Source organism: Mangifera indica, chromosome 14, assembly GCF_011075055.1.
Source record: "Mangifera indica cultivar Alphonso chromosome 14, CATAS_Mindica_2.1, whole genome shotgun sequence".
Taxonomy (NCBI): Eukaryota; Viridiplantae; Streptophyta; class Magnoliopsida; order Sapindales; family Anacardiaceae; genus Mangifera; species Mangifera indica.
Window position 1 is genome coordinate 10,905,542 of NC_058150.1, and position 15,813 is coordinate 10,921,354.

Here is a 15,813-nt window from a genome sequence, read left to right on the forward strand (position 1 = left end):
TAATACATATCAGTTCATATCGAAGAGCTACTGCGATAAACACATTTCTATATTTTAGCCTCAAGAGATATTGATTAACGAAAGAATTGAATTACATGTAACTATAATGTTATAAAAGTTTAAGAGATGTCCGTTAACACTTTGTCATCTGGGTGACCATGACGCTTTGCTTGAGTCAATCTTGCTCTATGTCTAAATTCGACCTAAATTTAGACACTACTAGTTCGATAAAGAATTTATGAGTCACATGCATATAAAGGTTGAATCAAACCTAGAGATGAGGATCATTTAATGACAATCTTGGTGTTTAGAGAACTTTGTTGTGTGCATGATGCCACGTGGCACCATGCAAAATGGCAACTTAGCATGGTTGGAAAAGAAAATTTCCAACTGTGCAAGCATGATTCATATCGGATGGTGCATTTTAGTGTCCATCTATGCATGGTTTAAAGTGTGTCAATGTGCATGTGTTGAAGGGGTCTAGTATGAGTTAAAATCTTGTTACACTCAAACACTTACACAAAAATATAAATAATAAGCATGAGTCAATTAAAACTTTTTTTGCATAATACACATACAAATTTAGAAAATTCTAACCATTGAGTTTTTTTTTTTAAATTTCTCTTCCTATGCACACAACTATCCTACACACAAGCCCTAGCAACTGTCCTGAATAATGTCTTGTGTTTGTGCTCCACGTGGATACCAAGACGTCGCCTCAAACGGGTTGGATAGCATTTGTTTATTTACCATGTGAAGTTCTGGTGGAGCCACTAACACATTTATAAACCCTAAAACACCGTATGGATGTTTTACATGTCATGTTAAATATGTTTTAAAACGGGTATCTTGGCCAGGGTTATAAGAATACATGATTTATAAATTTTTTAATGTCACTACGCTACTAGTTATCAATGTCTTAAAACCTTACAGTGGTATCAATGTCAGGTTTAGGCATATTTTCATGAAAATAGTTCTTGTTTGTTTTAATTATTTTACCTGTTGTTGTATGTAATTGAATTAATTAAAACTTTAAATTAGTAAAGATGATTTACAATCGTGTTACCGCACAATTTGTATAGTTTCACGAACAATATAAACATGTGTTAAAATATTGAGTGATGGTTTTCGATTGTTTTGTTAAAATTTATGATTTTTGCATGCTAAATTTAGGTTGAAAGTTGTTTTCATCGATGTAAGTACGATTTACGTATTGTATTTGCTCACCTCGATAAAGGGTTATCGAAAATAGGATTTTTTGGATTTGTTGTTGTTAGAAAATTCAAAAAAACTCATCTAAAATATTGTCGTAAATGGATGTGTTGTCTACAAGGATCGTACACCAAATAAGGTCTCACGACTAGACTATCTTCAAAATTGGGCCAATCGTGACACATGAACACCCCTTTAGAGGAGACCATGTTAGACCATTCTCCAATTCGGTCTAATCATGACATGTCACAACGTGGCACCTAATAGTGTTATGGCTAGACCGATTCTTATATTGGTCCAACTGTGACTCATCATGGTGTTGTGTGCCCAGTTGTGAGATGATTATATATCATATCTAGACAGTTTTTCACATTGGTTTAGCCATGCTCAAATGGTGCGCTAATCATAAATCTTTTTAAAATTTTGTTGAATTTCATAATCACGACTAAATGTTTCGCCTATACACCCAAAAGTTGAAAATTACAGTTTAATCTTTTTTTGTTGAATTTAGGTTGAATTGAAATTTTTTTGAGCTTTGGGGTTGAATAATAATTTTACAGAACTATAGAGATCGAAATATAATTTTACACTTGACTAAATAATAATTAAAATTTAATTTCAATTGAATGTATGTATGCATGGCACTCAATCCATAGTCAAAAAACCGATATGAATGTTTATTTATTTATTTTCTTTGGGTTGTAATTCAGAAATAGGGCATTCGCACCATGCGTTAATCCCCGTTCCTCTTTAGTTTAAGTTGTTATTTAATTTTCTTAGAATTATATAACTAGGAAATAAAGTCATGTAATTATTGAAGATTGGAGGTGAAAGGACAAGTGTGAAGACTTGAAGATGAAGATTCACCTAGGTTGACCAGTCGAACCCCTATTGACTCGAAAAGCTTGGCATTAGTTATGACTATGTGCTGGCAAGCTTATTTTTACATTGTTGTATGTATGTGGATGATTATATTTTGCAAATATCATCTATCAAGCGATTTTAATATGATGAGACTAATTAATTAAAAACTTTTAAATTAAATACTATGTTTAAAATTAAATTGATGTCTTCCAATATGACGCTCTAATTAAGTGCTTGTTCATTGAAACCTTATTTGCTAAAGTTAAGAGATATATATATTGGGTCTAACTTAATTGGTGTATTTCGCTTGTTCGCTAAAGCGAAGGTAAAGTATATTAGAGACATGAGTAGGAAATTTATTTGTTAATACAAGGAGATATACAATATCCACCCTATTAACACCGAGAATTACATTTGAGATCGTATAATTTGTTAGGGTAAAATCTAACTTAAGATCATAGACTTTTGTTGATTAATTACAAAGTTACATATTCGATTAATTTGAATATGTAATTAACCGTATCGTGAGATACATAGAGGCTATGGTTAATCAATAAAGAAATTGTTACTCCTAAGAATAAGAGAAAGTATCCATATAAAAATATTAAATGACATTCATGACTGCTTAAATATGTGACTATAGTAAGATAAGATCGTAGTCTAATCCATATAAGTTATTAATGTGTATCAATTCATACCGAAGAGATACCGAGATAGACACATTTCTATGTCTTAATGTCGAAAGATATTAGTTGACGAAAGGATTGAATTGCATATAACTGTGATATTGTAAAAACTTAAGAGATGTCTATTGACACTGTCATTCAAATGGCTATAATGCTTTGTTAAAAGCCAATCTTAGTCTGTGTCTAAATTCAACCTAAATTTAGACAAAATTTAGACACTATCAATTTGATAAAGCTTATGGGTCACACACATATAAGGGTTGAATCAAACTCAGAGGCAAAGATTGTTTGATAACAATCCTAATATTTAGGGAGAGGGAGAACTTTGTTGACCATTTTTGACCAAAATCCTTTGGTGTGCATGATACCACGTGACACTATGCAAAATGGCAACTTGACATAGCTGGACAAGAAATTGTTTAACTGTATGGTTTAAAGTATGTCGGGTGGTACAGTCTGAGTTAAACCTCGTTATACTCGAACACCTACACAAAAATATAAATAATAAACATGAGTCAATTAAAAATTTTTATGCATAATACACATATAGATTAAAAAAACCTTAGTCACCGGGTTTTTCTGAAATTCTTTCTTCATGAGAACACAATTGCCCAACACACAGAAGCCCCAACAGTCTTTCGCCTAGACAGTCTCCTATGTTCGTGCTCCTTAGAGTTGGATAATGATCGTTTCTTTGTCACGTAAAGATTTGAAGAAACTATCAACACAAGTATAAACTCTAAAACACCCTATGAATGTTTTGTATGTTTATGTTAAATATGTTTTAAAATAAGTATCCTGGCCAAGGTTTTAGAATTATAAATTTTTAATTTTATTACATTATCGGTTATCAACACCCTTAAACCTTACAAACACCTAACATACATGGTAAGATGAATCTTATACTCCCTTACTAAAACAAATGATTCACAATGTAACAAATATTTGAAAGGCGGTGATTGATGGGTGTCGTAGTGAGAACCTTTTTTCAAAAGGTGTAGTAAACATCCTAAAATTAAAAACCGAGCCATACCCTCACTCTTATAATATTGGTTAGATTAAAAAAAGATCTAATGTGAGAGTAATAGAGCAATGTAGACTACTTTTGTCCTTGAGAAAAACTTATAAGGTCGAGCTCTTCTGTCATGTTATGGAGATCGATGTTTGTCATATGCTTCTAGGGAGACCATAACTATATGATGTAGATATAACTCATATGGGTTATGACAATATATATTCTTTTAAGTGGAAATAAAAGATGATTATTGTGTTTCTTAGAAAAGGAGATATGAGTGGTCTAAAGAATGATGAGAAGCCCTTGCTCTCAATACCTTTAGAAAAGGATAAATTCTTCGACACCATAAAGAAGACAAAGACTTTAATAGCCCTCATAGTTAAAAAAGAAGAACAAGAGGACAAAACCAATCCCCTAAAAGGTGCAAGGGTTACTTTATGAGTTTAAAGATATAATAGTTAAACTTATTGGGCTACCTCTATTGTAAGATATTCAATATCAAATTGACCTCACTCCTGGTGCTAGTTTACCAAATTTGTCATATTATCGTATGAGTCTTAAAAAGAATGAGATTTTGAAAAAACAAGTGGAGGAATTACTAAGAAATGGGGCATATTCAAGAGAGCATTAGTTCATGCTTTATACCCACCTTGTTGACTCTAAAGAAGGATGAGAGCTGGAGATGTATGGATACTCATGCTATCAACAAAAAAACCATAAGGCATAGATTTTCTATCCCTAGAATTTGTTGGACCAAATGCATAGTGTCAAAGTATTTTCAAAGGTAGATTTAAAGAGTGGGTATCCCTAAATTAGAGTTCAATCAGAGGATGAATGGAAAATCACATTCAAAACGAAGGATGATTTTTATGAATGGTTACTCATGTCATTTAGACTCTCAAATGCACCAAACACATTTATGAGGTTGATGAATCAACTATTAAGACCATTCTTATCTAGCTTTGTTGTTGTTTACTTTGATGACATTTTAATTTATAGTAAGAATGATAAAGAGCACCTTAATCACCTAAAGCAAGTGTTCATAGTTTTAGGGGAGAACAAACTATATGTGAATTTAAAGAAATATGTGTTCTTGACAAAAAAGTTATTATTCTTGAGTTTCATAATTAGTAATGAAGGGATGAATGTAAATGAGGACAAGATTAAAATGATAAGAGAATGGAAGACACCAAAAACTATGAGTTAGGAGATTTCATGGGTTTGTTACATTCTATAAAAGGTTTATTTATAATTTCAGTGGGATTGTAGCACCTATCATAAATTGTTTTAAAAAAGGGTAAATTTCAATTGGGAGACCAAAGTTTTGAATTAATTAACAAAAACATTAACAACTCTCATTTTATCGTTGCTTGATTTTAATAAAGTTTTTGAGTTAGAGTGTGATATTAGTGAAATTGGGATTGGTGGAGCACTTTCACATGAGAGGAGACCAATTACTTTCTTTAATGAGAAATTAAGTGAAGCTAGATAGGAGTGGTCTACTTACCAACAAGAATTGCATGCAATATTTAGATGTTTGAAAACATAAGACCCTTATTTGTTACCGAGGGAGTTTATCATATATTCAGACCACCAAACCCTTCAACATTTTAAGGTTCAAAAACATATAGACTAAACGTCAGCAAGATAGGTTTCATACCTTGAGAGATTTAATTATGTGATCATCCTAAATTAGGTGCAACCAATAGAGTGGCATATGCATTGAGTAAAAGAGCAGCATTGTTAGTCACAATTGCGCCTAAAATTACCAGGTTTGAGCAACTTAAGGAGCTATATAAGAAGGATGAAGATTTTGGCAAGGTATGAAATAATTACTTGCTTAATCTTCCCATGGGTGATTTCATTGTTCAGGATGGATATTTGTTTAAGGAGAGTCAATTATGTATTCCAATGAGCTTATTAAGATATAAACTAATTAGAGAGTTACATTCAAGTAATTTAAGTGGACATGTGGGTAGAAATGAGGCTATAGTTAGATCGGAAGAGAGGTATTATTGACGTCAATTGACACAAGACACGGGGAAGTTTGTTTAAAGGTGTTCAACTTGCCAAATTAGTAAGGGATAACAACAAAACACAAAATTATACATGTCATTACCTATCCCTAATGCAACTTAGGATGATTGTTTCATGGATTTTGTGTTGAGGTTACCATGAACTCAAATGGTATACAACATAGTGTTTGTTATGGTGGATAGATTTTCCAAGATGCCCACTTTATTCCTTGTAGGAGGACAAACCAACGCTTATCATATGACTAAGTTATTTTTTAAGGAGGTTGTTCGTATAAATGGGGTTTTATTATCAATTGTTTTAGTTAAAGATAACAAATCTTAGACATCATTTTAGCTTACTTTGTGGAAGAGATTTAGGACTGAAATAAAATTTAGTAGTACTGCATATCCACAAATTGATGGACAAACAGAGGTGGTTAATCGTTCCTTAGAAAATTTAATTCAATGCATTTGTAGAATGAAGACTTATTAGCACAAGCATAAATGGGGTTTTATTATCCATTAGGACTTTGCCTTAGCACAAGCAGAATTCACCTACAACAATGATAAATAAATTAAAGGGTTAGAGTCCATTTGTTATAGTTTATATGAAGATCCCAAGACATGTGGTTGACTTAGTGAAGATGCCTATGGGAAGGGGAGAGTCAATGTGCTTTTACATTGGCTGATAATTATGCATCCATGTGTGAGGTGGTGAAACAAGCTTTGAAGAAAAGTAATTTGACTTATAAAACCACCATTGATAAGCATAAAAGGAGACAAGTGTCTGATGCGGGAGATGAAGTTATAGTGTTTCTTAGAAATGAGAGACTTCCAACAGGTATACATGGTAAATTGAAATAAAAACATTATAGGCTTTTCAAAATTTTAAAGAAGATTAATGATAATGCTTATGTGATGGACTTACTTGACAACATGGGGATTTCTAACACCTTTAACATGGTTGATTTGACAAAATTATACTCTAAAATTGACTTACACAATGATAACTCGTAGTAAATTTCTTTTCTAATGGGGGTGAATAATGGATGAGCAAAGAAAAAGGATGGTAGGTTAGAAAGCATTCAAAATACTGGAAAAATGATCCAAAGAAAGATGAATGACATGACACATGATGTGGCAACCTATTCGGTGATGTGGCATGTGGCAACCTATTCGGTGATGTGGCGTGATGACAAGGACATGCATGATGACATGAAGCCATAAAAGAGACATTATCCATGTTAAATAAAGATTCCTAAATCGCATTTAATTAATAGAGTTTTATTAATATTAATTTTCCTAAATAAGTTTAAAGTTTTTTTTATTATTTTTAGTGACCTATTTTGATTTAAGAAATGATAAGTTTTAGGAAGTTATTGTTTATAATAGATTAATTAAAATAATTTTCCTTATATTTTATTTTTTCTAGTCTACTTAGAACGAATAACCTATATAAATGCATAAGTTTTGTCATTCAAAATATTCAATTCAAGTTACCAATAAAACTTCTTATTTGAGTTTTCTTAAGAATTACTTGTAAATTACATAGAATTCTTGTTATCCATTTTCGTCTGTTGAATGATATTAACCCCAAGTATTTTTGTAAATTATATCACAACTCTATTAACGCTTGCCCTACGTCATAAAGTTTGTCGAAGAACATATACTTAGAACAAATATTTCACTCAAAAATTACACAATAGCCCACAATGCACTCAACTTGTCAGCAACAAACCAATTTGAACTAGAAAAAGTAGAAAACAGAAAAGAGGAAAAAAGAAATAAATACTTCAAGAAATTGTGTTGATGTTTCTGTGTTCGTGGGCATTTAATAAAAAGTAAGGCTCCATTTATAACTCGTAATAGCTATTATTTATCTGCAACAAGTCTTCGCACACAGTCAAGATACAACAAATGCTTACATAAAACAACATATTAATACTATAAAATGAGCAAGCAATTAAAAGCTCTAGGAGAACTCATAAAAGATACAACACAAAAATTAATACCAATACTGCATATAAAGCACACAATTGAAGAAAGTCTGGAGAGCGATTCTGTAGAAAAGAGGGAAATTTCATTAAAAACTATTAATTGCATAAAAAATTATCATTCATTACAACAAATTGATAGCATGCACTGCATCAAAGATAAAAGATTTAGCTCCTAATACTTGACATAACAGACAATTTGCCTAGTAGTTTATGTATGAATAGAAATTAAAACCATTGAAAGAAAACCTATAAAATCAGTCAGTATATCCAGACACAATTTATGATATTTGATTGGTCTTGATCAACTAAAAATAGACACTCTAGCAAAGATCAATCCATAAGCTCAGAAAAGGTAGAGCAATCTTTTAATAATATGCAATTTTGGACACAACAGTATTGTAAGCAGAACAATATATGAAAGAGGCAGCAACAAATTATAAAAGGGACATATATTCAGGAACATCTGATCTTGTTGGCATTGCAATTTGCAGCAAAACAACTTTCTCGCTGTTCAGGGTGTTCCTCAAGGAACTTTTCCCCTAGCCAATCCCTCAGGAAGACAAATAAATAAATTAGGACAAAATAAAAACAATTATTAACCAAAAATACCCTATTAATTTAAATCAAGAAAAATTAGCAGACAAAGCAACAATTTAAATCGAAACAGATAGTATATACATCATAACAAAAGAGACAAAGCAATAATATTAAATTCAATGCTTGAGTCCACTTTCCATGCAGAAGAAATAACAATGCGGCCACATTTTTTGAGGACACAACTATGAGAAAGATGCTTATTAATTACTAGTATGTGTTGACGACAGAAAGACTAGAAAAAACAGGGCTTGAGAAAACTATATACGTAATGTTTTTATTTTTTTGGATTTTTTCGATATTTTATTTAATTTAACTTACAGTTTGTTTATCAACTATCATTTGTATATTTTGAATGAGGAGGTCACATATCTAAAATTTCATATGATCTCTTTATACTATCAAATTTGTGATGTTCATAGCACCAATGTAGATTGCACTTCAAACAGTCATTAACATAGCAATTTTGGAATTCAATCTCATGTCTCTGTCCACTCATAATGCACTAAAATTTTATTAACAGATGAAAATTTTTAATATTACTCAATAGGAATTTTGTCAGACACATTGTGAGCAACATAATGCACTAAAACTTTATTATCAAGTACACATGCACTCTTCTAAGAAAAAAATCATTTCCAAATTGTTCTAATTGTATAATCAACTTCAGTCCACATTTGTACTTGTATTGCATATGTACCTGAGGCTTGTGAACATTTTGGAGGGTGTAGTCATAAATACGAGGTGTGATACTGATAATTTGTTTGTTGCCATACATTTCTTCATCAGTAACAATGACTGTTTTGCGAGAAGAAATGGAGCAATTTCTTGTCCAACCATTGTTAAACTTGGTTGCTCTACAACTTTGGGCAAGGAGGAGTGAAGTTTTGCAACTCTGCGAAAATCATATCATATTTTCTCAGCATCGATAAATGAGAAAAAATTGCAAACTTTTCTTTGCTGTTTGCAAACTTTTTAACATACTGAAATCTTGATTCTACATGTTTCTTTCTATGTCTTCTTAGTAATCAAACAAAACATCACTGAAATTGAAAAAAAAAAAATCAACCAATAAAAAATAGTCTCACTAATCCCCTGAAAAATTCACAACTCACAATCATAGGATTTAAAGAATGTCCAATAGAAAATAAGCAAACAAATTTGTTAACTTCAAAAATGACTCTCAGACAAGTCAACGAACAAATACTAATGTGACAGGATAAACAAACCAATTCCCAATTTTAAAAATGAAAACACTATGAAAACATTTTCAACTTCTTATTTACAAGGTCGACACAAATGTGTTAGGGTTTCAGCAGAGCATCAAATTTAATCAAATATTCAACTTCACTAACACGTAAAAGGCTGAAATTTCAAAAATAGAAAACATAAAATCCAACTGGAAAAAAATCGAATGAAGGAGACAAGATTAAGAAATTTACTAATTTCTGCTCGATTCTCAGTTCGATATTTTCTCTCATTGTAGTAGGTCGGCGGTTTGTCCTCTCGATCCATCTCTTGGGCTCCGTCAGTTGGGTTTCATCTCTCCTCGTCGTTCGTCAATCATTCATTCTTTCGGTTGTTGTCGCATAGTCTCATGTGTTCTTCTCGGTTGGTCGCCACTCACTCAGTCTTCTCAATTATTGTCGATCACTGATTTTGAGGCTAACGCTCTAGGTTGGCAGAGACTGGAGTGGAGTTGGAGAGTGGAAACTGGACAGTCGATTGGAGATGTGCTATGGACATTGAAAACGATTTTTTTTATTTATTTACACTTTATTTTAATTTTTTTTTTTAATTGTGAAGCATAAATCAATAACAAGAGATATCAATCAAGCCGGGCCAAACACCTTTCAACTAAAGTTCGTCTATAAAAAAAATAATTTAATTTAACTTAAATAAAAATAATTTAATTCAAATTTGATTTGAGTTTATGGTTCAAATTTGTAACTCGAATTTATAACTTGGATTGGTGGCTTTACTTTATAGCTCATTGAAAAACCAACATTGGTTTATCCAACCATGGGTAAAATGACGTCTATTTGAGAATTATTTGACATAACCTAAATTAAGTCGTGGACAAAATTTGAACCAAATCAAGTTATCTTTGATTTATGAGCTGAATCTAGTTGGGCTCCCTTTGGTTCGAGTTCAAATCAATTTTTAGAAATGAGTTGAGGGTTTGAGCTCAATTGAAATTTGAGTTAAATAAATTTAAATTGAATCAAATCAAACTTAATTGACTTTTATGATTAAGCAACTCAGTTTGAGTCCAACCTACCAATAATGATAGGCTTGCAAGTTTTTAGTGAGAAATTTAAAAGTTCATCATTAAAACTATAATTTTATTTAGTTTTAACGAAGGTATTGATAATTAGTTGTTAAAATCATGAAGATAATACTTATAACGATCGGATATTCATCCTCTTACTATTTTTCCCTCGCTAAAGGCTATTTTTTTTTAGTGTCATCTCATAACTAGTGTTCCATTACTATCTCACTTATGTGGTTACTATTGGATGTTTTCCAATAACTTTTCATGTTTATATACCTTACCTCAACACCCTCGTGCCTTAACTACATAGGTACTATAAGCGCCGATGAATAACTCCTAAGCTAAACTCAGTATATCTAATGCACTTGTGAAAGTAATTGACATCTCAGATGTTTACTATCTATGTGCCTCACGCGTAGTATGCTCGTATTTTAGGCTAACTAGTTATAATACCCTTGTCACATGAGAAAACTGATCGCAATCCCTCTCTTACTACATATGTGTAACTATAAGATTGTTAACTAGATTACCATTTTAGGATGACCACTATCACAAACATGTATGTGATGCATCCCATTAATTATATAAGGAAACTAACTGATGTCACCAACCTTTACCATGCATACCTAAATTGAACTGAAATAAATAGCTAATGCACCTTGACATCAAATGCATATTGTATCTGATGGGTATCTTGTTGGGGTTGGTGCCCTAGATCTAATCCTCATGACGATACAAGTTCATTAAAAAGATCACATTTGTAACTATTGTGACATTCTTTATCTATAAAACATATTAATATATTCTCAGATAAATGTCCTAAGAATGGTTGGACTGTAATAAGGGGATTAGTGTTTGGCACCTGATCGTGAGGACTCTATATGCATATTAAGTGGTTATTCTTAAAACACCTATAACTCTAATATAACCATTACCAAGAGCATAGGTAATACTGATGAAGTTATCATAGTGTTAAATGCCCTCATCGAAAGATGATGATAGTTCTCTTATATCAAAGTTGTTTGTTGACAACTTGGTGTAACACATGGGTGCATGTTATAGACATGTTCATTAGACTGACCCACAAAGATGATTCCATATGGATAATTGCTCTAATGTTTATGGAATATATATCCTCTTAGTAAACAGAGGTACATGTGATCCTTAGACTTGAGATTATCAAAGCGTCTTGTGTAAGAATCTGTATAGTTTGACACTAGCCTAATGTAATTTGGTCAGAGGATTGCCAAAACTATTGTGATTGGCCATATCGAGATTTATATAAAGGTTATAGTAGATCAATAAAGGATTCATCAGTCTTGAGCATGAGAGTTGATATCTAAGTTGAGGCCCTCTAATGGATAATAATGACCAATTAAATCTATGACTATAGTGGGATTAAATTAATGCTTGTATGATGCTTTTTCGATCATTGATAGAAGTCAGTCTATATAACTTGAAAATCTCTTAGGGAGACATTTCATCTATACCTCAGCCTCAAAGAGATATCGTTTGATGAAAAGATTAAATTGTACGAGTAACCAAATCAATGACAAGTTAAGAAATCATATACTGACACTCTAATAATCAAGTGGTCATGATGTCTTACTAGAGTCTATTTTTGGTCTGTGTCTAAACGAATGTCAAGTTGGGAGTCTGATACTAATTTGGTCATTACTGACTTAGTGGAGAGTCAATAGGTCATGCACAAAAAGGAGGACATTTTTAAATGAATCTAAGTGAAATCCGATTTGGATTCTGGATTAATGGTTTTCAGTCTTAGAAAAATCTTTAGACCCAAAAGTATATTTTATGATATTAATTGACTAAAGTGAAATAATCCTAAATGGTTAAGGTTGTATGTGAGAAAGTATAGGATTGGATTGGATTCATCCAGTTAGATACATCCAAGCGCGGTGCATTTTTCCATGTGGACCACTAAGTTTAAAATTTAAATAAAATAAAATAATATAATATATATGTATATTATTATATAAATAAAATATTAATATAATATATTAATATATAAGTATCGGGTGGAGCCTGCATAAGTTTATGTATATATATGTGTGCTTAAAAGCAAAACTGAGACATATGTTTTTCTTCTCATGGAAGAAACAAAAACACCTATGCACATACAATTAGATGTATTGAGAAGAAACCCTAGTTGTCAAGGTGGAAAAAGGGTTGGCACAAATCTTGTGCACTTTCTTTTCACATTTCAATTTCCTCTCACAAAGAGAAAGAAGTTGTTGGTTGGTGCTTAACATGCCTTAGCTGCATTGTCTTATGAGGGATTTATGCCTTTCTATGACTATTCATCTAAATAAGTCACAAACCATCCTCATGATTTTAGTAGATTTTTTAGTATGGTTTCAACCTTTAGTTATTCGTGCTTTGTGTGGATACAAAAATTCAGGCCTACTTTAGGTTCTAGTAATAATGTCAAAATTGTCTAAATTAATTGAAGTCAAAGGAGCGACCTATACAAGTATATTCTATAATTAACCTATGAGTGTTAATAATATATTTGTGAATTAATTATACTACAAGGTTAATCTAGAAAGGGTTTTTACAGTATATTTGTTATTAATTAAAACTTTTAAACACTATTCTACTGCCCCGAAGACCGCAAATTCCCTAAATCTATCTCTTATGTAGCCTATTACTTTTACATATATCATCACTTATGCACAAAGATGTTGAATATCTCAGTGTACAACATTTTCTTTAACTTTCTCTATTTTGGCCCAAATATACTTTGATTAGGGTCTATGTTGTCTTTCATACAATCATATAAGATCGATTAGGTAGTTGTCTCATTTTTGCCTTCATCAAGCCTTTCTAACTCTATTTCTATTCCAACACATAAGGGCAAAATTGTCATTATACTTTTGCATGAACGAGCATCAATAAATCTTCTCCTCATGCATTACACTAGGATCATGAACAAGCATTCGCCTTCTCTATGAACGAGCATTCATAGCTTATTGACTAATGTTAGAACAACATTGACTAACATCGTCTCCTTATCCTTAAATTAACAATGGTTCATTTCTAAAGCTCTTTGTTCATCCTAAGACACCATGAAAGGACGTTTGTCCCATATTGAATGACTATTCAAGCTAAAACCATAAAAAACAAACGTGTATCATGTGAATATGAATTCTTTTCTTCTTAAGGAATGAATAGGTGTTCCTTAGTGTTTGAAAATTACGCACCCTATTGTTTTCTCTGAATTCTAGCTATTTTAGAACATAATAGTGAATTCAAATTATGCTAAACAATACCAATTCACCTTTAGACATGTTTTTACCCACAGAATCGATAAACATCATTCAATAATTCAGATCATATAATCCAACATGCAAACACCATCTTCTATTAGTAAAATGCATAAGCATATATTCTAAAAACACTTATATACCATACAATATTCTTTATATCCATACTTAATCACCATAGAAGGATTATGCATCATATAAATGTAACACCCCTCTCTAGCACACCCTAACTTGGAATATGTATCCAAGCAAATGTGTTACTTCAAGCTTTCAAATCATTGGCAATATTGATTTAATGAAATAACAATCAATAATAAATCTAATATGAATAACTACAATCCCCAAAAGTGTAGTTTAATTGAAATCTAAACATAAATATGGATGAACAAGCAGACATAAAAATATTCACATATAGCAAAAAAGATGAAAATGCCCCTGCCTATCATGTAACATCTTAGGTTGAATCGCTACCTTCGCTGTCACTCTGCTACTAAACGAATCTATTTGCAAAATCACAAAAGAACATAGTGAGTGACACATACTTAGTAAGTAGGTAAGCACATAACATTTTTATCATTAATTATCTCCTAGATGTTCCAACTTTATCAATGTTGTGGTATTCTAGATGTTTTCCTAACATCCTTAATGCCTATCTAACTTATTCAACACCTTATGCCTCTTCCCAATATTAGTATCATCTTTGATAACTCAAGTCCAATGATGTAAAATAACATCTTACATCTAGTGAAAGCACATGACACCTCTGATATCAATTATCCAGTATACTTAATACACGGGCTAGTTAGGCTTAGGGTTGGGGTCACAGATGAACCTTATTGCTTTCATTGCCACATCACATACAACTTGGTGGCTCTATCACACAGTACATAACTCAGTAAGACGTCATACTACACATAACTTGGTGACAAGTTACACCACACTTAGCTCGGTGGCTAATCCAAATTGCACTAAGCTTAATGAATACACATCACACACAATCTGGTGGTAAGAATGTACTAATGCATCGTTGGTTTGGAAACTACCATTCTTGTGTAACAAAAATCATTTGAATGAAACGTTTTCAAGCCAAACGATGAAAAGAGCTTGTCAAAGAGGTGAAAAGACAGTGACGATGATAGTTTAGGGTGGAAAGAGAGGTTGTTAATGAGTGGAGATGGTGGTCGAGAGGTGAAGAAATAAAAACTAGGGTTTGGGGAGCGGAATATGATTTTTCAAAGCTAGAAAACTTTAGGTAGGGGTGAAGTTGTTAGTTTTTGAAATCTAGAGGAAAAATGTAACAAATTATATATTTTTATATTATTGTTAAAATGATGATATTACACTTAACCCCAACTAAAAATTTTAACATAATTTTTAGGTTTTTGAGAGTTGATGAGTGTGAGTTTGGAATTATATTATAACTAAGGTAAGAATAAGTCTTCTGGCCTTTATAAATTAAAATTTATACAAATATCATTACAAAGGTCACTTACTTCCGAAAACACTTTTTATTTATAATTTTTAACACATTTTTCAATTTTATTTTTTAGATGTTTTGCGATGAAATCCATTCACTATATATTTTTTACTTTTAACATTACCAAATTAATAATTAATAAGTTTTAATGGATCAAACTAAATTATAGGTATAGGATAAAGATTAACTTATAGATTAAGTTTTAATGGATCGTTGGTTAGCCCCGCATTTATACTGTTAGGGTAAATGTCTTAGAGTCAATCAAATTTGACATTTGTGAATGTAATTTTATGTTAATAATTAATAAATGATTTATTGTTATTCAATTTATATATTATCTGTTTATATGATCTTATGAATAATATGCTTTTATAATGGTACAAAGGGGAACCCT

The 15,813-nt window shown here is 31.6% G+C and overlaps 1 protein-coding gene across 3 annotated transcripts; it reads right to left on the reverse strand.

Annotated features, from left to right (window-relative positions):
- Positions 1–7,644: 7,644 nt before the first annotated feature.
- On the reverse strand, positions 7,645–10,145 carry LOC123195886. Of its 3 annotated transcripts, none has more exons than XM_044609751.1 (3): positions 9,826–10,143; positions 9,084–9,278; positions 7,645–7,852 (listed from the first exon to the last, which is right to left on the reverse strand). In XM_044609751.1, exons 1-3 carry the CDS (start codon positions 9,862–9,864, stop codon positions 7,775–7,777), a joined length of 312 nt encoding a protein of 103 aa, XP_044465686.1. In that variant the 5' UTR covers positions 9,865–10,143; the 3' UTR covers positions 7,645–7,774. The 3 variants fall into 3 exon arrangements, 2 of the variants coding, with proteins under 2 accessions (XP_044465686.1, XP_044465685.1); XM_044609750.1 differs by lacking the exon at positions 7,645–7,852 and adding an exon at positions 8,113–8,328 and having other exon boundaries at positions 9,826–10,145; XR_006497538.1 differs by lacking the exon at positions 7,645–7,852 and adding an exon at positions 8,113–8,339 and having other exon boundaries at positions 9,826–10,142.
- Positions 10,146–15,813: the final 5,668 nt, after the last annotated feature.